Source organism: Acanthochromis polyacanthus, chromosome 16, assembly GCF_021347895.1.
Source record: "Acanthochromis polyacanthus isolate Apoly-LR-REF ecotype Palm Island chromosome 16, KAUST_Apoly_ChrSc, whole genome shotgun sequence".
Classification (NCBI taxonomy): domain Eukaryota; kingdom Metazoa; phylum Chordata; class Actinopteri; family Pomacentridae; genus Acanthochromis; species Acanthochromis polyacanthus.
Genome location: NC_067128.1, coordinates 9,339,697 through 9,365,897, shown reverse-complemented (window position 1 = coordinate 9,365,897; position 26,201 = coordinate 9,339,697). Strand labels below are relative to the sequence as shown.

The 26,201-nt window shown below is 36.6% G+C and overlaps 1 protein-coding gene across 1 annotated transcript in view; it reads right to left on the bottom strand.

Moving 5' to 3' along the window:
- The window catches only part of LOC110971364 (A-kinase anchor protein 7-like), a 79,419-nt gene extending 54,991 nt beyond the window's left edge, over positions 1-24,428 (bottom strand). The window contains exons 1-9 of the mRNA XM_051960835.1: positions 22,993-24,428; positions 21,332-21,560; positions 19,954-20,115; positions 19,661-19,815; positions 18,675-18,811; positions 16,874-17,034; positions 13,887-13,999; positions 11,426-11,472; positions 10,217-10,317 (exon numbers count right to left, since the gene is read on the bottom strand). Coding sequence (XP_051816795.1) covers positions 10,217-10,317; positions 11,426-11,472; positions 13,887-13,999; positions 16,874-17,034; positions 18,675-18,811; positions 19,661-19,815; positions 19,954-20,115; positions 21,332-21,560; positions 22,993-23,142 — 1,255 coding nt within the window. The 5' untranslated portion in view covers positions 23,143-24,428. The remainder of the gene's footprint in view (positions 1-10,216; positions 10,318-11,425; positions 11,473-13,886; positions 14,000-16,873; positions 17,035-18,674; positions 18,812-19,660; positions 19,816-19,953; positions 20,116-21,331; positions 21,561-22,992) is intronic.
- Between the last annotated feature and the right edge of the window lie 1,773 nt (positions 24,429-26,201).

Below are 26,201 nucleotides of genomic sequence, written 5' to 3'. Positions count from 1 at the left end.
GTTAACATAAGGAAAAAAGCCCAGCAGTGAGGTTATTCTTCTGCTATTTTTCATCTGTGAGGCATCAATAATCCCAGAGTACCGTTAAAAAGCTATTCAATTTTCATCTTTCACATATTGTAGCCGCACAATTCGACATTTCTCCAGAGAGAAATTAGCCCACTTACATGCAAATTAACAAACTGCGTCATCTGGATTGTCTGGCTGGCAGGTGGAAAATGAGCGCTGCCAAAGACTAAAAAAATAAAAAACAAAGCAGCAGCACAGCCTGTACAGGAGACAGTAACCTTATCTCAATAAAATACCAAAAGGTCACAGGGCAGCAAAACCACCGTCATCTGTTCATGCTGCTGCAGAAATGTGCGTTTATACCCGTGGGCTGCAGTTTACATGTGTTTATACCTGTATTTATGCGTTTCTGACTGTAGGTGGGAATGTTTTACAGTGGAAACACAAAGAAGCCTTGACAGAAGCAACATCCTGAAACAGCCTCTGATTGTACAAATCTGTAAAGATGTGTTTTTACAGCTTCCTTCTCTTTTCTTTGGAAGCTCAAATATTGTTTCATTCGACAATGGTCAAGCTCAAGAAAAACAGCTGAAAAATTCCTCACTTTTTTCTCACCAGGAACCTTCTGTCATGCACCAACTTCTTTAATTACCCCCGTTTCTTTGCTTATATTACTGTCACATTCCAGCAGAGTTTGTTTTTTTTCCCCCCATCTTCTTTCTAACCTCCAAACTTTTGCCATGTGTCTAAACACAAGTGGACAACACAACAGCTTTTTCCCACTAATTCTATTCTTTGTCCGGACATGAACACAAGTTTCCATACACTTGTAAAGACCATGTAGATAATATGTCAGTCGTGAGTTCCCAGTGACTACTGTAACTGTGAATTTTCTATGACGCGTCTCAAAAAACAATCATGCGTTTTGGTTCCTTCATAGATTTATTATAGGTCTTCTGGAAAAATGACAAAAATCTGTTGGGTCAAAAACATATATGCTGAAATGCTAATATTTGGTTACATCTTTGGTTACTTTCACCTCAGTTAGACACGTCTGGTTTCTGTCCACAAGCTTCTGGTTGTATTTTTGGATTATTGCATTATTATTATTGTATTAAATGTGCTATTATTCTAAATGCATGATTGTTATTTGTGACAAAGATGCACATGTCTCAATAATTTTATCAAAGAAAATTAGGAGCTATTATAAGAGTCACTGAAAACTCAAGACCACCAGGATATACTTGGTCTTTAGAAGCAAAACTTTTGTTCACGGTTATAAAACAAAAACTGTGGGTGGCTACAAAAAGCGACGAGTTGAGGTGATAATGACCAAATTACATTGAACCAAACAGTAGCATTCCTGTATGTACACTGTCGTGAAAAAGTATTTGCCCCCTTCTCAAATTCTTTTTTTTTTTTTTTTTGCAATTTTCCCCCACTTTAATGTTTAAGATCATCAAACAAATGTAAATACCAGACACAGAAAGAGAAAGAGAAAAAGCTATCCAAACCTACCTGGCTCTGTGTGAAGAAGTATTTGATCCTCCTTGTTAAATCATGAATTAACTGTGGCTAGTCACATTTTTTGGAAAGCGAGTTCAGTATCACTGACCACACCCAAGCCTGATTACCTCCAGACCTGTTCAATCAAGAAATCACCTAAATAGAACCTCTCTGACAAATGAAGTCGGACAAAAGATCTCCAAAAAGCTGCAACAAAATGGTGCAATCCAAAGGAATTCAAGAACAGATGAGAAATCAAGTAATTGACATCTATCAGTTTGGAAAGCCTTGCAAAGCCATTTCTAAAGCTTTAGGACTCCAGCGAACCACGGTGAGAGCCAACAGAATAGAATAGAATAGAATAGAATAGAATAGAATAGAATAGAATAGAAAGCCATTATCCACAAATGGAGAAAACATGGACCAATGGTGAAACTTCCCAGGAGTTATCATTGAAAAACTGCATTTTGTATTTACTTGGGTTATCTCTGTCTGATATTTACATTTGTTTGATGATCTTAAATATTTAAGTGGGAAAAAATATGCAAAATATAAAGAATTGGAGAAGGGGGCAAATACTTTTTCATAGCACTGCAGGTTTTCTTTGGCTTGCTAGAGTCTCAGACAACAGGAAGAATGTATAACAAAGATTGAGATCCTAATTCACGGACAGTGCTGTAGTACCCTAACGTTATTATTGCTAAGATCCTGTTTTTGACACTCTACGGTCCCCTTTTTTTGTTCATAATAGCTACATTATTTCAACCTACATAAGCCAAATGCTTGACATTTGAGTGTCTTGTTTGATTCTGGCCTTTGTTTTGAAGTCAAAAAGGTGGTTCTGTGTTGTTTCTTTCACGTTAATGTCAAAGAATTTCTGAGGATCTACACAGGGTTGTCTGTGCTTTTATTTTTCCATTTCTGTAATGTGCTCTATGCAGTTCCTACTCAGATTGCCCTTCATTTTCTTCCATTAGCTTGAAATGTTGCTGCCAGGATCATCACCACGTCAAGAAAACAAGATCATGTAACTGCAGTATTCTCCATGATCATTTCACATTGTTTTTAAAATTTCACTGTTGATTTTTTTTAAGGTCGTGATAAAACCCCTTCCTATATTAATGATCTACTGGCACTGTACGAGCAGCACCATCTATTTATTACCTGCTGAGACTAGATTTATTCAATCGGCCGCTGTTTTTAAATGTGTCTGTGTGAATTTACATTTGTTTTTCTTTTCTTTTTGATCGATTATTTCATTGCTGTTTTATTATGTTCTTGAGTTTTAAATCCTTTTGTAAAGAGCTGTTGAACTAGGTTGAGCAAAGTGCTATATAAATAAAGAAAAACACTGCATGAATGTGTGCTTTTTGTAATTCTGCTGGCCTCACTCTTTGTTGTAGATGTTAAAAATGATGCTTCCCTTTTGTATTAGTATTTGTTAAAGCAGCTGGACTTGTAGTATTGAAACTGCCCTCAGTGTTATCACAGTGACCACATGTGTTGCAGAGGTCTGACTGCTTTCCCACAAACAATCTGCTCATTTTAGGAGAACGAAATCATTATTTTAACACCTCCGAAACAACAGTGCAGAACAATTTACAAAACAACAATTGCTTCTTACTGCAGACTCTTGCAGTTGAAGATATTTTACAATAAACAATAATCTAATTCAGATTTTGCAAAGAGGAAGACGAAGGCCAGCTGTATTTGTTTTTCTATTGTCCAGATGCCACTAAACATTTATTTTAAAACACTACATTGGGAGTATTGGATAGAAACTGCACCAAGATAATAAATACAATTATTCTGTCAGGTAAAATATTTATATCAACCAAGAAATAATTGGAATTTAATTTAAAAACAACTAAAAATATTGTACATCCTACTTGTTTTGGGGAAAAATAATTGCCACCAACAGCTGCAAAGTAGCACTACACGATATAAAATGGGAAAAAGTTACTCTACTGCAGAGTGAGATTATATAAAACTCACTAAAATTAAATATTTTCTACTTGTCAAAGGTATATTATGTTTGTTTAAGACAGTTTCAACATATATAGGTGCTGTTCATTTAATTAACTATTGATTTTTTATTATGAATTAGCTTTTATGCAACTTTATTTTTGCTTTTTTTGTTTGATTTTTGTATTGCAACGTGGTAGTGTTAGAATAAAACAGAATATCTTTATTGTGATTTGTTTGAAATTGTTCAAACTTTCAGTGCATAATAAATAATTGCAAACTGCATACACATTGAGTGTGTTTCAGTTCAGTTTTCTATTTTAAATCATTATTTAAACAGATTGGAAACAAGTATAATTACATTACTGTGTGTGGAGCAAGCAATTATTTCCTGCATGAAATATTAAGAAGAAGAGAAAAGTATAGAGTGCTGCTAAATAGATTAAAACCATTTTTCAACCATTTTTATAACATTCTCTTCTTTCGTTGTCGCCTCCTCCCCCACCTCGACATACAAACCCCACGTTGGATTGCGTTGTGGATTATGTTGTACTGTGGATTATGGGATTAACACACAATCGGACAGTGACCACAGTGCAGCACCAGAAAAAGCACATTGAACCTCAGTGTCATCCTGCCACAAACAGGGATGTCGAGGAAGATAAGCCTGGCAGCAATCACGTCACACGACTTTCTCTGGTGTCATTTACGAAGCACGACAGGATATCGTTTAAAGCGGAAATATAATATAGAAGATATATGAAACTATTCGGGCTGCATGGTGGCTTGGTGGTTAGTATTTTCGCCTTGCAGCTAGAAAATCCCGGTTCGCGTCCCAGCTTTCTCAGGATCTTTCTGCATGGAGTTTGCATGTGGGTTTTCTCTGGGAGCTCCTGCTTCCGTTTACAGTCCAAAAACATGCTCAGGTTAACTGGTAACTCTAAACTGTCCGTAGGTGTGAATGTGAGTGTGATTGTTAGCCTCTATGTAGACCTGTCTTCACCCTAAAGATACATGAAGACTAGATCCAGCAATTTCTCTCATCCCATTCATTGTCTGTGAGAAACACACCGCGTTGCATGCAGGTCCAGTTGCAGTGCGTTTTGAGCTGTGATCCTGTGCGTCTCCCACGTGTACGTAACAAATCATTTGCATAAAGTAGACTCGACTTTTACTTTATGCATATTCGATGCACCATACCCAGGTCTGACGCATCGCGAAACTTTCATCAAACGTCTAAACTAGCCGTCGGTGAACTAAACCGAGGACAGATTCAGCTACTGCACAGCTTATTTCTCGCCTCAAATGCTTTCAGAAATACTTTTCGGTGAACCGTTTTCGCAATAAAAGAGAAGGTTTGCGACCGAGCCGCCATGTTGGTCCGGCTTGAAATCCAGGAGCAGACAGCTCCCGAGTCGATGTGTTTGTCCAATCAGGGGCAGGCAGGACAGTTAAAGAAGAAGGTCGGCAGGAACACCGGCTACTGGCCTCAAGTGCACGGCGACCAAGCAGGCGACTTCAGCTGTGGCGTGTTTACATGCGGGAAAAATGCATCTAATGGACACCATTCAGCTGGAATAGGCTCCAGCTCCCCCATGACCCTAACGAGATTAAGCGGTGCATAGATAACAGATTGATGGATGAAACTATTCAAACCAACCACAAATGGTTCATATTTCACTATGAAAACAATGACTGAAGTAATGTAAGCATCAGAACTTATCAAAAATTAACACGATGCAAGGGTGCTGGGATAGCTCGGCTGACTGGGCGGGCCGCCCCTGAACAGGGGCAATAGTCCCCGATGTAGATGTTATGGGTTTGAATCCAGCTAATTAGCAATTTGCTGCATGTCGTTCCCCCCCTCTTCTACCCATGTTCCCTCTCTCTCACTGTCCTATCTAATAAAGGCAAAAATGCCCCAAAAATAACACTTAAAAAAAATTTACATGATGCAAAACAGTTTCCAGCTAATTTAAATTATTCATGTGATTTCTCGGTCGCTTTGTCTCTGAGGAGTTAAATCCTTACTGAGTCATAAGACAGCAGTGTGTTGGCTGACTAACTGCCCTCCTATGGAGACGGTGATCCCTCATACTGCTCATCATGTGTGTTTGGCTTCAGACTGGGAAGATTTAAGGCTCCAGCCTGGATGTCGGCCATTTTTCAACGTGGAGATTTTTCAGACTGATTTTCCCACTTCATTTCTGGCTCATAAAAGAGGCTTTCCTGAAGTAGGTAGTTCATCACGCTGAGCTTTTCACCGTCTGTTTGCCAAAGATGTCCCAGCAGCATTTAATGCTGTGAAAACAACTTTTGTTGGTGCATTTTAGTTGATTAAAACAAAACAAAAAACAAACAAGAAAACTAACTTCAACACACACGGTTTGCATATGATTGGTTCTTTCAAACATTAAAACCAGAAACTACTCTGGAAGACATCCATGCTAGTTTGTTGATATATTCAGTCTTAAAAACAAATCCCACAACAGTTTCAAAATAAAGTTATAGCATTCACCCCCCTTGGAAACTTAGCCATTTTATTGCTTTCAAAATTGAAGCACGGTTAATTAAATGTGGCTTCATTTGACCAGAATTTGCCAAAAACAAAGAACTCTTTCATGTAAAAGTCAAAGTAATGTCAGTAAACATAATATGTAAAATAAGTGACTGTGTAAGTATTCACCTTGTTGCATTTACACTATTTCTGTGTAGCTTCAGCCGTTTGCTTCGGCTCATTGTCTTGATGGAAAACAAACCTTCCCCCAAGTTACAATTTACAGAGGCTGTCCTCCAGGATTTCTCTAGACTTTGCTGCATTAATTTTACCTTGGTAAAATTAATGCAGCAATTGGTTGAGTCATTTTAAAGTTGAGCCTTAATATTTTAAATCAGTCAGGTCAATCTCCACAATTAATTATGGTCTTTGCTAAATTTATTTTTTATATAGATTACTCTGCTTATATATTAATACTGTAGAGTCTTAACCTTAATATTTTTATAAGTAAAGTTGCATTTTATATATCTTTTGTCTGCATGTAAATCTTAATATCTTTAAATTCACCCCATAAAGAATGCTGTTGGGTCATAACCTCACGATTTAAACTTGTTGCGTTAATTCACAATGGCAGTCTTTTTTTTCTTTTTTTTTTTTTAACCAATCAGGTGAGATGGTCATGGCTTTAAATTTGTTGTGTAAATACTGGTGACTTGACTTGACTTTGGTGAGATTTCCATTAATCCAAACCAAATCTGTCACCTCTTGCAAGCGCGAAAAACAAACTTGAAACTAAACAGGAATTTCCTGGTATTATTTAGTGAGTGTTTTACTGAACCAATAAAAACGTAGGACATATGGAATACAGTGTAGTACAAACACTGAAGAATCTAAAGCTGCAAACCTGAGCCACCACAAGCCACTGGACTAGAAGTGAATTCAGTCAAACAAGGGTGTGTCTCGCTTCTCTTTGATTTGTCCGAGGAGGACGGTGTTATTCCCTCTTTCAGAATTTACATATAGTGTCGGTTTAAAAAGCTTATGCAACTCATAAGCTTGAGGCAGAGAGAGACAGTTAATTCCTACAACCTTCCACACATACGGCGAGGATTAAACCCTCCACACGGCAACACTCAGAGCTGCACACTGCACCGCAATATCAAAGCGGTTTTTAATTTCCATGCATTTTAAACGTGTTGCCGTTGGAGGAATCCTTGACACCAGCAGAGGCTTTCTGATGATGTGAAGTGTGAGGTAAACATCGCTCTGCCGTGTCTGTCACTCCCAAGCTCACAGTGTCGCTCTTTGTCTTCCTCAGACAACCCAGTGATCCACACAACATTGTGACAGCCCACTTCCACTCATGCTGACAGCTCTCTCTCTGCAGCTACTAGACTGTGGGATTCAGGGAGTCTCTGCCAATCTATTGGACTGCATATGTGCATATTTGCATGTGCTGCGAGGTGCACAATTCAATCTAAAGTAAACAAATAAAGATTTAAAATTAAGCGGAGCACTGCAGCACAATTACAAATTAAATTCTGTTAACGCAATCCAAGTTTAGTGATGCAAACAGAAATTAAAGAGATTATTAATCAATATGGAGATGCTTGTTTACCCAAATTAAAATGAATGAATGAATAATTACTTGGCATGACAAGGAGGGGGTAAATCGTTAACACAGAGAACTGGACGTACTCTGTAGACGAGATAGGTCACATTCTGGAAATAAAAATCTCATAGCAGCTGGACCACTGGTGGGAATCTTCAGCAGCATCATAAAACTCCATTGCATCGAGCATTTCTCTTTATTTTCTTCAAATAACTTAATTATTTTTGCTCAAAACATCTAAAAAATGTTTGAAAGTTAAACCTCCACAAGCAGAAATAAATGTCCGATCACATTTTAAATTTGGCCTGAAACGTTTGGGGAAAAATATCTTATTGGGCTCTTCTGGCACAAAATTTTTTCAAAATCAGAAATAATTCATTGATCCCTGATGAGACACTGCTTATGTTACAGTTGCTCCCGTTTAAGTCTAAGAAATTTAAGCAGTGTGAAAAATAAATGTTCCAAAAACAGAAACGCAAGTAGAAAAGCACGAAAAATGAAAAAAATATGCATTGTTCTGAGAAAATTAAAGTAAAAGTATACAGTGAAATAAATAGAAATGGAGATATATTTGTATTATTGTACAAAAATTCATTGTGTATTATCGCATTACCGCAAGAGACACCATTAAAATACTACCTATACTTTAATGCAAAGATGAGACTTTTAATATTTAACATGCTTTAAACACGATTGTGAATGGAATACAAGTTACAAAAACCATGTTATGTTCCATAAATAATGTAAAAAAAAAATGAAAAAATAAAACACTAGGGCCTGCTATAATTCATCTCTGACACTAAAACAGGTCATTCATGGCTCAGGGGCATCTAATTATTGCACATTTTGCAGCCACAGTTTAAAAATAGTAATAAAAAATTAATAAACTCTGGATTAGGTGTGCTGAATAATGTATCTCCTCAAGTTCAACCTTTGTGATTAGATAGTTGCTTTGTTTTAAATTGCAAGTTTGAGTTTTAGTGCAAAGGTTTTGGTGCAAATAGGTGTAAAGAGATATTTGAATTGAATATTTTTCTATTTTGAGCAAGTTTTAAACATTTGGTGTGTCATAGTTTAAAGCTAAACTGCAATTTATTTGTGTTTTTAAAAAAATAATCCTTGTTGGCGCAGCCCAGTTAGAGGAAACAGGAGCTTTTATCACAGTTTATCTCTACTCTTGTTGTATCTAAAATCCCTGTGAGGTTTCAGTGATGAATCATTGCAGTTTATTTCATCCATACAGATCAGATGCATTCAGAAAGCAATCCTCCAACAGCCTGTTGTCATCTCGACAAATCTTTTGAGCGTCTACTAGACACAAAAAGCGCAAATATACTGACTGTCTGGCAGCAGCAAACCCCAAATCCCACCTTAAATTCATGTCAGGCTGCATAAACTGCACCACTTCTATAACTAAACAGCTCAAAACCACAGCATGCAAAACAGCTTCTACCTCATTTTAAAACCGCAGGCCAAAACATTCAGGCCTTGATGTGTTATTTTGCAGCACAAGTACAATTCTCAAGCATGGTTTTGCATAATATTCATTCTTGCTCAACATCACCTGCTGTAAATGTAAATTATTTCAAAACAATACGTGATTTCGAGGGACACGTTCTGATCGATTTTATTTCACTTTTCCACTCTGGATTGCAGCTGCAGCATCCAACCAGTCTGTCGATGCAGGGGTGCACAGCTGGATGACAGCTTCCCAAAAAGTAATGCCAAAAAATCTGAATACCTCCCTGGGGGCTACTCGTTCGCTTAGGAAGTGCTTTACTGGTTATGCAGCATGTCGATCATGTTAACTTTACTGTGAGAAGCCAAAATCGTCATCAAGAGTCAAATTTGGTTCATTTTGCAGCCTTACTACTTGTCCCTTCATGATTCATCTTGCCATGTGATATCATGTGATATGTGCTTTCAGGTAAGTTAGCATGGAAAGTATTTATGTCTGAAATGACTTTAAAATGCAAAGTTTAACGTGAACTTGGCCTCAGAAAAGAGTCTGAATAAATCTACTAAATCCACCTTAAAGTGATGCAAAAACTGAGCCACTTTCTCCTTGCTACAACTCAAAAAAAATTCAAATACATCCACTTTGCAAAGCACTGCTGCACTAACTCAACCCCTTCACTCCTCCTTTCATTCAGTGGACACTAGCGCTACTATTCTACGCTGCTGCCAACTTTCCAAAGAACTGGCAGGGAGGTAATGTGCAACTGGCAAATGGAAATGAGCTGCTGAGTATCCTCGTGGTGTCCGATCGAGCCAGATTTCCTCTATTTTAGCTTCTGCTGAGTGTGTGAAGTCTGATGGCGTTACATAAACCGACTGAAAAAAGCTCCCAATCAAACAAAAAGTCCAGTTAAACCGACCGTTTTCCACGTTAAACTTTCCAGAGTAAATCCAGACGCCAAACAAGCTTCACTAAGGTCAAAAATTCAACAAATACACAACAAATTCTGCAAGTTTTTACCACAAAAAAAACACAGCTGTGAGCACATCTTACCCACAAACATGGAAACTCATCGGCCTGAAAGTGAGCTGACAGCGCCCTCTGGTGGCTTAACATTGCACTTGCACACACCAAGGAAGTAACAAAGTGTGTTCATGTGTCTACTTACCGAGTTGAAGTGAAGTCTCAGTATGGTAATATCCATCTTGTTGCTTCTTCTTCAACATAGAACACAGATCAACTCGCTCCACCGTCTGGTCTCCGAAAAATCTGATAGTTGAGGTGAGAGAAAAAAGAGTTAAGTCAGGAAAGAGCACTCAAAAGCTGCAAATTCAAGCCAATCATGTACTTCAGAAATGTTACTTTTTCATTTTCAACCCTTTGAATACCAAAACTCAGCTGCAAACCATAAAAACACAAAGATGTGTTGGATTTTTAACTTTAGTTGTTCCTGAACAACTTATGAGTGGCATGCCATCAGAAAACCGACAATATTTTGTCAAATTGAATTAATTCTACATATTGCATTTAAAATATTTGCCAAAAGTATACAGTTTGCTTAAACCAGACTTCATAAAAATCAAAAAATTCTGCATATCCTGTAGCAAATGTGAAGTCATTCGTGACTCAATTATGACCAACAGTCACTTGACAAAAATTCTACATTTTTAGGTTGAACTGCAGGCAGTGTTTCCACAGAGAGATTGAGAGGAAAATCAAACCTATTGGATCAATAAAATAAATGCAGCATGGCTCAAAAACAATAAACAGAGCAACAAGTTGTTGGGAGATACATTCAGCATGGTGAAACATCTTTCTAGAGTCACGTCACAAAAATTCTAGGGTTATGTTTACGCCGAGCTGAAAAGCAATAAGTAAGGAGATAAATTAAAATAAAAAAATTTAAAATCCACAGAACATAGAGCATTGTTTCTAGTGCTGGTAGACATTCTCAAAACAGATTTTTCAAGTTTTTGTAAAACAAATAATTACAGAAATTCAACTTTCAGTTTATCTTTCTTTTTTAGGTTATTTATGGTTGTCATCCAGAAACTGCTGCTTGGAGTTCAGAGAGTTAAAAACTACAAAGCATCAGTAAAAACTTTATAAAATATGGAGCAGTTCAAGTAGAACAACTTTTAAACAATTTTAGGACACCAATATGTCATAAATTTGCAAACCTTGAGGAGAGAACTGAAAGATTAGAATTAGATTTATGCACAAATGAATTAAAATCCAATGATAAATTCATTATTAGGTATGAACTAGATACATTCATGTTTGAATGCGCTTAATGAAGATGAAAAAACCTTAAAATTCTGTCACTACACTCATTTGTTCAAGTATTTTTCCATTATTGTAAAAACAAAGGACCTACTTGTTAGTGTAGTTGGAGTAAAGAGCCGGATCCACTCGCTTTATACCCTGACGGAGACAAAAGAAGAACTCCAGTTTATACGATGCTCGCTTTGCTTCTTGAAAAACACAGAAATAAATTTAAACACAGACTAGAGGAAGGCGAGACCGATTGTCCGGCTGGCGCCAGGAAGGATGAGACGTCTTCAGGTGTCAGAGGGAACAAGACGGATGCCGTCCTTCCTCCTCATCTCTGCTTGTCTTTAACTCTCATTTATACATTTACTTAGTTTGTGCACTTGCACTTCTAGTTATTCCTCCCTTTAATTCATCAATGCATGCGGTCAGCCCAGAGCCTGACGCTATAAAATACTACACATTCAAACATCCTTTAAAATGTCACAGTAAGTGAGTTATTCCCACTAGTAGCTTTAAGTATTAAATGACACATTTTACAACCACTGTGAGAATGATGAAAGCAATAACAAAGATGTCCAGGAAGATAAAAGCAACACTGCAGCTGCCTTAATGTAAAGTCAGCTTTTGTAATAGAGAAAAAAAGAAGTTAATGTGGAAGAATAAAACTGGAACAAGTCTGGCTTTGAGTAGATGACATTAATCATCCAAATAAAACCACAAAGGGCCTGTCTAATATTATTTTTTCACCTTATTTACAGAAATTGCTGAACCTATTATTTAATCTACCAGGTTTAATTGTTATATAAGCTGTGAATCATTCATATTTGTAATCAAGGATTTTTATAGCTCAAAATGGGCCTTTGGGAGATGATCACACACAACCAGACACATAGTAAGTTCACATACAGTAAAAGAAATCAGTCTGTGTTACCACATTTGACTGAAATCTGCATTTTACTGTTATTTCTGACCATTTGATAAACAAAAATGTTACCTATGTTGACTATATGAAGCTCCAATTTACAAAATTAGATAAAAATGCACAAACTCTTCAGAAAATTCTCAATTCTCAGCACGTTGGAGATGGTAAGTTTCCTTTGGTGGTAGCTAATACTTCAGTGGAATTAACCCGGGTGTTTATATTTAAGAGTTTCAGGATCGTTTGTACTTTTGGCATCTCAGTGTAGAGCGAGAAAGGAGCATTAATAAAGTAGGTTTATCCAATGTAAAGGTAGTGTTTTAGACTTCTCTGACACACTGATGCTACAGATATATAACTGTTAGATATCTTGATATTTTACTTTAGATGCCAGTTTGACAAACAAAAATCAAATATTAAAAACATAAATATCAGATTCTGGAAATAAAAAGAGCAGCAAGCCAAGTTTAAGGCGAATCTAGTCAATCATAAAAATCTATCGGTCACGCATTTCGATGTTGGTTTCATTTATTCCTGTTTGCTGGATTTTGTATAAAATCAATTCAGAAATAAAAAAAAGAGCATGGGGTTATTTTTGAAAACATCCTGACATTTTTTAGAACAACTCTTGCTTCACCATCTCTGATTTTCCTGGAATATTATGGATATTAGATTGATCTATCATATATTTTCAGCGATATCATTTTTTTCCTCATATTGATGTTTGAGGCTGTTTAAACAACAATATCTCAGGGACTGTTTTGGATAAAAAAATTATTTTTTTCTCCATTATTTCTCATTATGACATTGATTTAGATTCTGCAATATGAGATAAATAGATCAAATAGTCTCTGAATATTGGTCAGCTGAATTATGAAAAAACAAATAAATTCAGGCGTCGTGAAAAGTTCAATGGTTAGGCACAAATTGACAAATAAAATATTGCAGAAATCAACTCGTGATGTTTCCTGAACTATAATTAGCTGCATGACGCAATAATACAACACTAAATATACAGACTTTTTTTCAATATGAATTGATTAATCACAAAAAATAAAGGTCTAAATATGAAAAAGTGTAAGTCGATTTGTTTCTCTATGCATTTTTTGTAACATTTGGAGAATCTTTTTATCAAAGAGCAGCAGGCAATGTTTCAGTTTTTGTCATACCTGCTCATTCAATTCGGAAATTAAATTGAAAGTTTATTTTGGAAAGTATTTGACAAATCAATTTGAATTTCACAGATACAGGAATGGTTCAGGAGAAGGAACCTGTAGTTTATAACAAATAATAAAACATACAGTACATCACTATATGCTGTTTACATATTAGGGTTTTTCATATAGGGATTTATTTTCACCTCCTTCGTGAGAGATTTTAGCCAGAAGTGTACACAAACAACACATATTCTAACCAGTTTTGTTTCATTTATTCATGCACAATAGACATTTTTGTTCATCAGTTGATCAAAAATCACAAAAACATATGATTTCTGTGAGATAAGGAGACAAAAATTCACTGTTTTTTACTCAACATGCTCCTTTCTGTGAGTGATAAATACCTAAAGTTTTATTCTGAGCTCAGAAAAAAAACCTTAAATGGCATCACAGTCACTTAACTCCACCCAGAACCTTTGTGTTTGTACCTGTGATCGTAGCTTGGACGCTCTGGACAGCTTCATAATGGTGAGGTGGGGTTCAAACCCACGACTGTCTCCCTGTAGAAGACCCTGCTCCTCGAAACGCCTCCGCAACAGCTCTGCAGCAAATACAGTTTTATTTAAACCCAGCGAGACAGAAGAACAGGTAGAAACACATTTAGACATTGTAAAAGCAAAACATCTCAGAAACATCTCAGTTGTATTGATAAAACCAAAAAGAAACGGTGCTGCTTTACATAACACAGAATGTAACCGAATATATTGTGGATTCAAAGAGAAAAAGCTTTTTTCCCCACATATCGTTTGACCACTAAAAGACGGTTAAAAGGGCACAAACTCACAACCTGCAAGGACACATCTACACTGACGGTGTATGGAGGGAGGCCACAGAGGTATTTTTAGACGAGGAGCTCCACAGGGACAGAAAGGTTAGCAGATAATCGATAGCAGCGGTGGAGAGTTCAGACAAGAGATTCTCATTTCCATCTTCATCCTTCATTTGCTTGTTGCAGAACCATATTTTATGAATGCTGCTTCTTAAAATACAGCATAAGCTCACATAAAGACTTAATTTCCTCCGCTAGTTGTGCTACTAATATAAAATGATGTGTTCTCAGAGTTGCAAACAAAAACCGATTTGTCATTAACTAAGGAAAATAGTTTGAATGCGGTGACTGATTTTTTCTGGTTGCTTTTCACCTCTATGACAGTAAACTAAAAATATTTGGGATTTTGTGACATTTTTCATGATTTTCTAGCACTTTAAACACCAGATAACTAAAATAATCAACATCAATAATAAACATAATATTCTTCATCTAACTGTTGGTACTTTAAAATGGACCGAGCAGAGAGGTCACTGTTAATGTAATTTTTTAATGCAGCAGATTACAAATTTCATTCCAAAAAACAAACCCAAAACCATGAACTTTTTGGCTGTTTGGTAAATTATCTCATCTCCACCAACTTTTATGCATTTCCAGCTAATAAGCTCTGAAGCGAGAGAGAAAAAAAAACAACACAACAGAAGCCTGATAACAGCAGCACTTTTGTAGAAACTTGGCACTGGTTGCTCTCTCTCTGTATTTTGTTGTATTTTGTCCATTTATATGAAGCCAGGAGGAAAATTTGCTAAAACACCAAATCTGAGCAGCGAGGAAATCCACAACGAATCAAAAAAAAAAAACTGCTCTCAATACTGAACGATCACACAACTTCATATATACATTAATGCACCAATCTCCCACAGCTAGACACGACATTTCCTACATTAAAAAGTAAAAGTCCCTCATTTCCTGCTGTCTGAGTGCAAACACATGTGTCTGCTGCATGTTTCCTATTTAGGCAACATGTTAGAGTGGAAATGGACAGTATTAAGCAAATGTGAGCTTGTTTACTGTGTGTGTGTGTTGCAGGAGCGATGGAGCGGGAATCCTCTTAGAAACGTTGGCTTAATGTTGTCGCTGAAGGCACAACACAAAAACATACACGCAAGTGATTCTGCATGCGTGCTGATGTGGGAAGACACATAAAGAAAGGACACGCAAAGTGAAGAAATTCACATTTTTGAAATAAAATCAAGGCCATTTTAAACTTTAGACATAAAAGTTCATGCATCCTGGTGAACTTTTATGCATAAATTTGACTTTTCTTGATCTATATGGAGTGTAATGGCAGTTTTTCAAAATAAAGGTCCTCTGCCTCGTTTACATTTTCATGTGGGGTGTGAAGATTCTCCTCAAGGAAATTCTGAGTAACAGACACTAAATTTTCAGTATTCTGGTGAACTATTTCTTGCACTAATTTGTGTCTTTTCTGCATCTGTACTGTTGCATCTACATGAAAGTTATGACATTCCTTTTCAAAATAAAGGTCCACTGTTTTTTTCATTTTTTTATTAGGAAAGGCAAATGAAATGTGGGGTCAAAAGGCTCTCACATTAAATTTTCTGCATTCTGGTGAATTTCAATGCACCATTTTTTGTTTTTTTCTGCATCTACATTGTTGCATCTAGGGATATCGTGTTTTTTTCCAAAATAAAGGTCCTCTGTTTCTTTCATATTTTCATTAGAAAGGACAAATTAAATGTGAGGTTTTAAGGTTCTCCTTGAGGAAATTGTAAGCAACAGACACAAAATTTGCTGCACTGCTGAGAATTTTTATGCACCAATTTGTGCAGGGTTTTTTTCAAAATAAAGGTTCTCTGCTTCTTTCATGTGTCTATTAGGGAGGAGGGACAAATGCATGGTAACTTGATATTTATATGTGTGCAGTAATTCAATATTCAGTAACTACATTTTGATATATTGGCACATTATGTAGCGTATAAATTTTAACCATCTGCACCTGCTGACTGGTTCAAAAAAAATCCAAAAAAAATGCTAAACTTGCACTATTTTTCCCCTTTTTTCGTACTCCTTAAACTCCTTAAACAACTCATCTGTGACATGCAATTTTGTAGGTAAAATTATCCAAATTTGACTGCAAAATATTGCTTGCTTTATTTCTACATCTGCCATGTCATTTAAAAACAATGCATAAAATGAACTGTTCTAATCATTTTCTGTAAAAAACACAAAGTTCTGCACTTCTTGGCGCAAATGAGAAGTCATGACAGAATGTAACCAACAGTCACAAGACAAAAAGTCCGACAAAATATTTGTCACTTTCAGCTTTGAACACCATTTTTTGCATTTTTTTTTTACACGTTACAGACGAAACAATCAATCAAGAGATCAAAAAAAGTCAACAAATAATGATATAAATCATTTTAGTTGCAGTCTCCTCTAAAGAAGCGTTTTAAGAAAGAAAACCCTCCATCCAGCTGCATCTTCACACGTCCTTCTAGAGGGAACAACATCCAAGTATTGTGTCACATTAACGTCCCATAAAGCTCTCGTAAAGCGCAAAAGGCAATAATAAAAAGCTGTTTAATATTTACAACATATGCAGCATTAGGAGGAAAAACTGACCTGCCAGGCTGTCCAGAGTGGTTCGGTGCGGTCCGGCCGTCAGTCCTACAAACACCACCTCCTTCCTGAAGTGGCCGATCCCAGAGAAGGGCAGCACCAGGTCCCTCCCACCCAGCAGCTCGGCCAGCGACGGCTCGACCTGAGCCAGGACGGCGGCCGCCCTGAGAGGAAGCAAACGCATGGATGTACACAACAACACACACTCAGCAGTGACTTAATCCTCCCCGTCAGATTACATAATGAAAGAATCTAGTGATTACTAATGACACAATCTTCTTCTCCGTGTAGATTAAGCGTCATCACACGGCTCCTGCGTTCCGGTAGAATATCTGCAGCTGTTTACATCACTTCATATTGAAATCTGATACGTCAATCTGAAATATTAATATGTCCATTAGCGTTCAATGTGGGCGATGTTAATTTCACCTAAAATGCCATAAATTGTGTGTTTTTTTACTCACTGAAGCAATTCACTAAAACTACATAATCCCCATTAAATCTTATGAGATTGTTTGTCTTTTTATTTAACTATCTTCATTTTAAAGTTATAATCTGGGTCATCATAAGGTCATATTCATACATGCTGATGGGTAAAGGAGATGAAAAAAGTTCCTCCTGTTTTTTCAGTTTCTTAATTATTCTGACTTTAACTTATTTATTTTTCCTTAAACTTTCATCTTGTAGCTGGTTTTCCTGTTTTGTACAATGTGACCACATTAAATAAACTTGATTAGATTTTATGTTGTCCCTTGTGTGTTGTTGTTTTTTTTTTTTTTGAAAAGTCTCAGCTGTGCAGATCTTTTATTATTTTATATGGTAACACCTGCAGATTTGTTATATTATGAATTCACACCTCTATATTTTTCAGTTTTCCTTCATTTTATCCATTTTTTCATGACAGATATTTACAGTTTACTTACAGTTTAATTCTAACAAGTCCTAATTCTACTGCAAGATATCTTTAATTGACCTCAATTTAACATCTACATCATCCTTTGTAGATTCAGATTGAATTGTGGCTATCAAATTAATCGAATTGAAATTTGAAACTATGCGGGCAGCTAAAGGGAAAGACTGCAATTTAGGATCAACATTATTCGACATCCTAACCACTGATTTCAGTGGTTTATTTATTTCATTTAGCAGATGGATGCAGCTGTATCTAATGCAAAGTGTTGGTAATTAGTCACAGCAGGACGTCGCATGCTTGACTTCAAGCGTTAACTTTAGTCTGAACATTCATTCCTGCAACAAGACTGAGAGTGTCTGTTCAGCTTTCTGGTAAGTCTGACATCACAGAGACAGAATAACATCCCACGAGGAAATACGATTGTAATAGTAAACTAATTCAAAGGTACTCTGTGTGATTGAAATCCAGCATTGTGGAATTACTGTACGTTTCAGTCCGTCCTTGGAGAATAATAAGGAAAATGGGGGAAGCGGGACAACAAAGAGATTTTTTTCTATTCTATCCTGAATCACAGATGTAATAACTGCTCACTGCGGAGATGCAATAAAAACAAAAAAAATAAAAAAACTTGATCAATATTTGTCTGTTGGATAACAGCTGTCTTCTATTAACTGTCACTACACTGAGCCATTCTTAATGGAATTGGAAAAAGGGATTTTCTTGCTTTAACAAGGTCAAAATGTCAGCTATGAAAAGGACCTTTAGGATTTCACTGTATGAAATGTTTTCAGTAGATATTATACTACAATTTTTACCCAGTTCTCCCAAAATAAAGTACACTCTAGCGATGTTTGTTGTCTGTATTTCTGTGTTTACATTCCATGGACTCACAGGTCTACTTGCTCCTGATCGGCCAGATGAGTGACCAGCAGCGTGATGTGGAGAGTCGGGACGGGGATCATGGCTTTGGCCAGACGGGGCTCCTGCTGCAGAATCACCTCCTGGACTTCCGTCACCGCTGAGCTTATCTGTCATTGGACGAATTAAACTTCAGTCAGTGGCAGCAAAAGGCACAATAACCGTTTTCTCATCTTTAATATCAGAAGAACTGGTGTGATTAGGAAAGAGGAAACTTCTGGACTTCAAGTGTCACTAGATGATGATGATGAGTTAAATCAATGTTCTTTCAGAGGAGCTTTGTGGTCAATAAGCAAGAAGATTTTGTTGTTTTTTGCGCATAAGGGATTTACAGCTGGTATAAACCAAATGTGAAAAACTCACCAGTACTCAAGAGGGAACATATTACAGTCATCTCCACAAAATATTTCATATATCTAATAGACAAAATATATTGCAATAATAAATTTAAGAGCAGGTTTACTAAGAGAAAGAAATCAGCTGGTCATGAGAACAGATACATTGTTTTCACTCTTATTATAGCATGAAAATAGAGGAATTATGCAAACTTGTTAATTGTTGTGAGTTGGCAAAAGCAGAGAGTGAGATCAATTCATTGATAAGCTGATGTCCTAAAAATAAATCGGCAAAACTTTTGAAAGGATATACAATTTGTATTAATAAAAAGGAGTCAAACATGCAGAAAGTCCAGTCTAATAGAATAGAATGACCACCACTAAAATAGTAAAACTGTTGCTAAATAAAAATACACTAAGATACAAAATGCATAATAACATGTAAAATAATCTATGAACAAAATGTAGTAAATAATAATAAGAACAAGAGGACGATGACAAAGAAGATGATGAAGAAGAAGAAGATGAACAGGAAGAAAAGAAGACAAGAAAACAAAGAAAAAGAAGATGAAGAAACAGAACATGAAGAAGAAGAAGAATTAATAAAGGGCAGCCTCTTCTGACCTGGGTGTTGGTGATGGGGATAGACAGAAAGTAGTTTGGTCGCTGGTTTTCTTTCTTTTTCTTCTTCTTGTCTCCGTCCTCTTCGCTGTCCAGCAGCCCTCCACTCTCTCCTCGCTTTCTCTTCTTCTTTTTCTGGGTGGGCTCTGGATTTGGGACTACAGACAACAAGAAATAATTAACCAAAATCATCACTATCCTTGTTACCTGGACCCTAGGTTGATGCTCAACTGGTTAAGAACTTAACTCTAACATCAAAATATAATTTGAAATAGTAATATTAAGAGTGTACATACAACCCAGAGCTTTCCATGTGGTGGGGCTGGTCAGAGCAAACGGAAGCTCAGACATTAAATTCTCAGAAGTATCAGCAGACTTGAGCTTTTTCTTCATCAGCTTCCTTTTCTCTCTCCTTGTCTTGCTCTTTGTCATCTTCTCATCTGACCCTGAAGCAGCTCCTAAACAAAAAACATATTCAGTTACAGTCACCCCTATTGATGAAGAAGCCTAGTTATGAAAGACAGGTTCTCTAATATCACATGCTGTTAAAACATCGCATTTAACGTACATCGGCTCCAAATATCAGTTATCGATCTTTCTTGACTACTGATATTCGGCATAGGCCCAAACAACCCCACCCACATCAGTCGATCCCGAGTGCTGATGCTGATGACACATCAAGCAGTCTATTGATTCATGACTCACAAATGTTCTGATCACACCTCACAGACTATGTCAAATCAAATCAAGCTTTATTGTCATTTTGCTGTACATACAACAGCAGTACAGAAAAGATAAGACATCAACACTGATGCAGTCACACCCCCAGATACACATACACACATTCCTAAGATGTCCTTTTTACAAAATTGGTAGAATTATAAATTGACAGTTGAGTTGTTAGTGTCTAAGTCAGCAGTCTGTGATGGAAAGTGCACACAGTTAAAGTGACCTTTATCAAGTTGAAAGCACTAAATTTAGATTTAATGTGTCGATGTGTTTGTAAATCCAGATCAGCAGTTCAATATACTGACAGCTTATGGAACAAATTATATATATACATTAAAATGTTATGTTTCATGTGCAGATTAGATTTGTAGCAGATCCTGTGAAAACTGTTCCAGAGTGTAAACAGGGTTCGTGCTTCATTCACAGCCCGAATGAAGTGCAGAAAGATCAGCACTTCAATTCACACTTCAAAACCGACATAGTCATGTTCTGTACTCTGTGAATTTGCTGTTTTTGAGCTAAGAACCTGAATTGGCCGCATTCTCCTGGCGCTTGCACAGATAACCTCGTTTCTACACATCGGAATATGAATATAAACTGAACTAGGGTGCACAAAGAGTCTGAATCAAGCAGAGTATTATAATAACACGAGCTGATAGTCACATGCAAACATCATGATGACAACAATATGAATTAATCTTTGACCAGCTGGTTATAAACTGCAAAAACACCTATTTTAATGATATTTTAAACTACGTCGAGTCCTGTGGCGTGCGATTATCCACTGTTCATCACGCTGTCGGTACTCGTGGTATTTAATTTGATGGCTGATTTTAAATTGTGTGGAAGCACGCAGGCCTCGCAGAGTGACACTGGATCAGAGTTCGGCCGATGTTTCAGTCCAGGCAAACGCGCTCGTTATCTCAGCCAGTTAGTTTTACTCACCACAAACAGACGAGGCTTTCTGGATCTCCGTGTCGATCGACTTCACCGGGCTCATCTTCATCACCTCCTCGTCTTCCTCTCGTTTCTCCTCTCGTCCAGCCAGGCTTTCACCTCCGCCTTCGTCGTCGTCATCGTCAGAAACAACCCCACACGTCTCTCTTCCATAAGAAGCACAGGCCGGCTGCATGTCAGACACTGTCAGCAGACACGAAGAGGATTCTGCTGCAGCCTGAAACACAGATTAAAATCAATCAGGTTATCATTTATTTACAGGTTAATCATGGCTTAGTGAGAGAATCATTCTTCCATATTGATTTATTAATCAGCATTTTATGTGGATTTTACTCATTTTACTTGTTATTACAACTATTAAAAGTAGAAACAGTGATCTTGAGTTTTACTGTGTTGAGTCATTATTTGTGCATTAAAGAATTTGAACTTTAACTCATTGTTGTTTGTTTGCTTTTGCAGAACCAAACTGTGCTTTTAGGTCAGACTGACCTGTGTTTATGTATGTTTGATTCCTCTGTTGTGCAACTAGATTCAGAAATAAGGGCTTGAGGCCTTTTCAGGTCTGGATTTTCATTCTGAAGAAGCTTCTTGGTAACCTTTGGTCAATTTAGAGATGCCTTTACATTTCTAGAAAAATATTTTGCCTAAAACATGATCGGACTAATATTATACTATAATTCAGAGCAGGTGTTGTGTAGGAAGACTGAGATTATAAAAGAGATTAAATGAGATTCTAAAACTGCAAAAATGAAATCCAGGGCAGCAAATGGCATTAAAGGATTTCTAGAAGATGTGCCTTCAACTTGACAGCACTATATGAACCTTTTTGTAAAAGTGCTCTTTTTCTCACATAAAAATAATCAATTCAAAATACAGATCCATAATGATGGATGCACAATATGTCACGTAAATACTGAAATTCTGTTCCCTATTTAACTATACCGCTGAATCATGTCAATTCATTTTACACCTCTGAATCATTTTAGTACTTTTTGTATGATTTGTTGTTAATATGCTGTTTAATTTTACTCTTATGTCATTTTTTCCAATTTGAGATTAATTCCTGCTAGTACTATTGTACAGTCGTTGCTACTGTTTTCTGTCCAACTGCTCTCGGTGCCTTACATTGCCCCATAGGAACTTTTTTTTCCAAATTTAATTGAATCAGGCTTGCAGCCAGCTTCTACTAAGATGAAGAAATTAGCCGCCTACTCCCAGTGTCAGCGGTCAAACTGAGCTAAAAAAAAACAAAAACAACAACAACAAAAAACATCTTTCTACATTTCCAAACTGGAGAACTGCCTGTTATTATATCTGGATTATTTTTTTTCCATCTGTTGCATGCATATTAAATAAAATATTGCTCCCTATTTTGATTAGAAGATTTCAGTAGACTGTCAACTGTTAATCTCTGTTCAAAATGTCAAACTGTAGAGTTTTGTGTCCATTTTTATGTTATAAATAAGTTGTCATTCTTGTTTTTCTCTATGGAACAAAGATAGAATCTGCTCTCCATCACCACTGCAAGGGAATAAATGTACCAAGTCTTTGTTCAGAATTTTGAAAGTATTTCCACAACAGAAATCAGATCACAAGAATACAACCAATTCATAGCATATTTTCAGTAAAATAATCAGATGTTTCCTTACCTGAAGCCTGAACAGGTGTGCAAATGTCTGGACTTTCTGTGGGTGACAGGTGGACAATGGATGCAGCCTCCTGACTGACACTACATGTACTCTCTGTAAACTTTTCAAATACTTGGAACTGAGGCTCAGCAGGACGCGGCCGAGGACCATGACACACTTTACAAGCTTTAGCTGAACTGGAGTCAATATAAGCGTTAAAAATAAGGAAAAGAATATAAGGCAGCAGCTCTCTGAAGAAATATAAAAAATGTGCAGATGCAGACTTCACCTGACCTCCCTGCAGCTCACACCATCTGTACACCTGTTGGCAGGTTCATAGAGCACTGTGCTGAAACACAGAAGTTATCACAAGCTTACAACTACAACTGCCTGTTACTTCTGAGCATCACCTTACTTGCTGAAGCTGACAGATGAATATGTAATGTAGCTTCCTGAGTGACACTACATGAACTGTCTGTAAATTTATTAAACACAGGACAACGACTTTAAAACAGCTGGCTAAGGGGATGCAAAGGGAACTGTAGCTAAAATACAGCGCTTGAAAAACAAAAACATTTGCCAGAAACAGACTGTACTTTACCTCCCTGTAGCTCACATCTGTTGGCATAAAGCCGAGGCTCAGCAGGAGTGTGAAGCACAAGTTTGACAAACTTTAGCTACCTGAGCTAACTAATGAGGCGCTAAAGCTGACAGCACTTATAAATAAAACAGTAACCCAGAACTTTCTCTAGAAATGAGAAGATGTTTCCTGACCTCTATGCAACTCGCATCTGTTGACATTAAGCTAAGCTTTAGCAGCAGCATGAAACACAAGTATAACAAACTTTTACCACTTGAAGCTAAAAGCTGGCTAGCTAATGGGACGCTAAAGCTACCTGTAGCCAAAATATATCCCTGAAGAAATAAAATATTAGCTCAAAACTCTCCAGAAATGACAAATGCAAAGAGACAGACTGTATTTTACTTCCTTGCAGCTCACGCTTGTTGATTTGAAGCTGAAGCTCTGCAGCAGCATGAAACACAAAGTGTGACTAACTTTAGCAACCTGAAGCTAACAGCTGGCTCGCTAAGGGGACGCTAAAGCTGACTGTAGCTAAAATACAACACGCAAAAAATAAAAGATCTGCTCGAAACTCTATTGACGAAATGACAAATACGTACAGACAGACTGCACTTTACCTCCCTGCAGCTCACACCTGTTGGAATGAATCAAACATGCTGCACTAAAGCTGCTGAGCTGCAAAGCTGTTAGCCGCTAACCGTTTCTAACGCAGCTACAGAGCTAATTACCAAACTAGTCATCTTAGTAACATGTCAGAATGTTGTTGGTAAATAAAGCTGTTTAGTAGTAATCTTTGCTAGGACGAAAATAGCCGTCATTTGGAGATAATTTAGCTCCACGATGCTAACAGCTTGCAGCTTCAGGATGTAAACAAACAGCCACGCTGAATTTTCAGAATAAAAGCATTTTGAATCATTAAACACATATTTGGACGTTGTACATTTTTTGTACATATTCTTATTTTTATCGTTTACAGTAAAGTACAGAGTTAAATTGCACACTTACAAAAGCTATATACATATAATTGTACATTGTATAATTTATTCATATTTTCAGTCCTAATTCAATCTTAATTGATTAGCAGCTGTCTTGGATTAATAATACACTTCGGTTCTGTTTGATATTTACCAGAGTGGTTCAGTTTAACTCAGTTAATTGTCTTTCAAACATGTTAAAGTTTTTTTTTAATTTACAAAATGTCACTGCTGTTGTTTTCTCTTTTTTGTGTAACATCAGATTTTAATTTTGTTTTAAATTTCCATAAAGTATTATAGATTATTAATATTTTTCACTTTCACTGTTAAATTCTTCACCCAACAACAGATATAGTCGTAATGATCAATTATTAATTAAATATTTATCATTTTAAACTTTTTTAAATGCCAATTTGTTTACATGATGGAATTATTTTATTATTTTTATTTACTCATTGATTTTAATGGGGAAAATAAGAATTATCCTTCACAAATAAAAATGATAAGTGGATTTTTTTACATTTAAAAAAATGCAGTTATTTCTGTTATTTCTGGGATTCTTTTATTTTTTTCATTTATTTATCATTTATTGAGTTTTACTAGCTCATATGACCTAATTCACAAAAACATTTAAAAATCAAACTGTTTTCTCTATATTACACACATTTGCCTAAATGAATTTCATTTGCATTAACACAGCCAAAATACTAAAAAAAAAAAAAAATAAAAAAAAATAGAAGAAATATAAAGCTGAAAAAAATGTCACAAGGTCGCATGAGGAAAAAATATTAATGATAAAATCCTGCAAGTTCCAAATAAGTACAAGACTGATAAATAAATAAAAACCAGAGTCTGTCAAGGCAGTTTCAGACGGTGGCCAGAAGAGGGAAATCATGTTTCGCCCATTTGCAGCTTTGATTCAGCAGATTAACAGAAGTTTCAAGAGGCAGTTTTGGCCTCCAGTCAAACTATCAAAATAAAGGTCTCAGACAGCAGTTTGATTCCTGAATGCTTGACATTTACTCCATATAATTCCCTTACTTGTAGCTTTTGTCCAAGTTTGATTTAGATTTTTGTTGGTAAAGATGAGAAAATACACTTATAATTGTTCTGAAAGTGTCCCAATCATGTTGTTTTTGTATGAAATTGTATTTTGAGAATGATGACATTGGATTCAGAGCTTTTATTGTACCCAGATCACAACCTTATTTTCATTAAACCCTCTCAAAAACATGTCATATAACTAAATATGTTTACTCAGATACTTCTCCTGTATACAGTTTTAATGAATTATACATAAATATTTTCATGTTGTCCTACATGTCCACTCCATTATATCTAAACCAGGACTTTTAAATAATAATGGATTAGATTTATATAGCACTTTTCTGGGCACTCAAAGCGCTTCACAATGGATCCATTATTCATTCACTCACACATTCTCACTCTGGTGGTGGTAAACTACATTTGTAGCCACAGCTGTCCTGTGGCAGACTAACAGAAGCGTGGCTACCAATCTGCGCCTATGGCCCCTCCGACCACCACCAACATTCACACACCAGTGTGAGAGCAGCACTGGAGGCAAGGCAGGTAAAGTGTCAGAGTGGGAATCGAACCGCCGACCCTTCTATCATTGGACGACCCGCTCTACCACCTGATCCACAGTCTCTCTT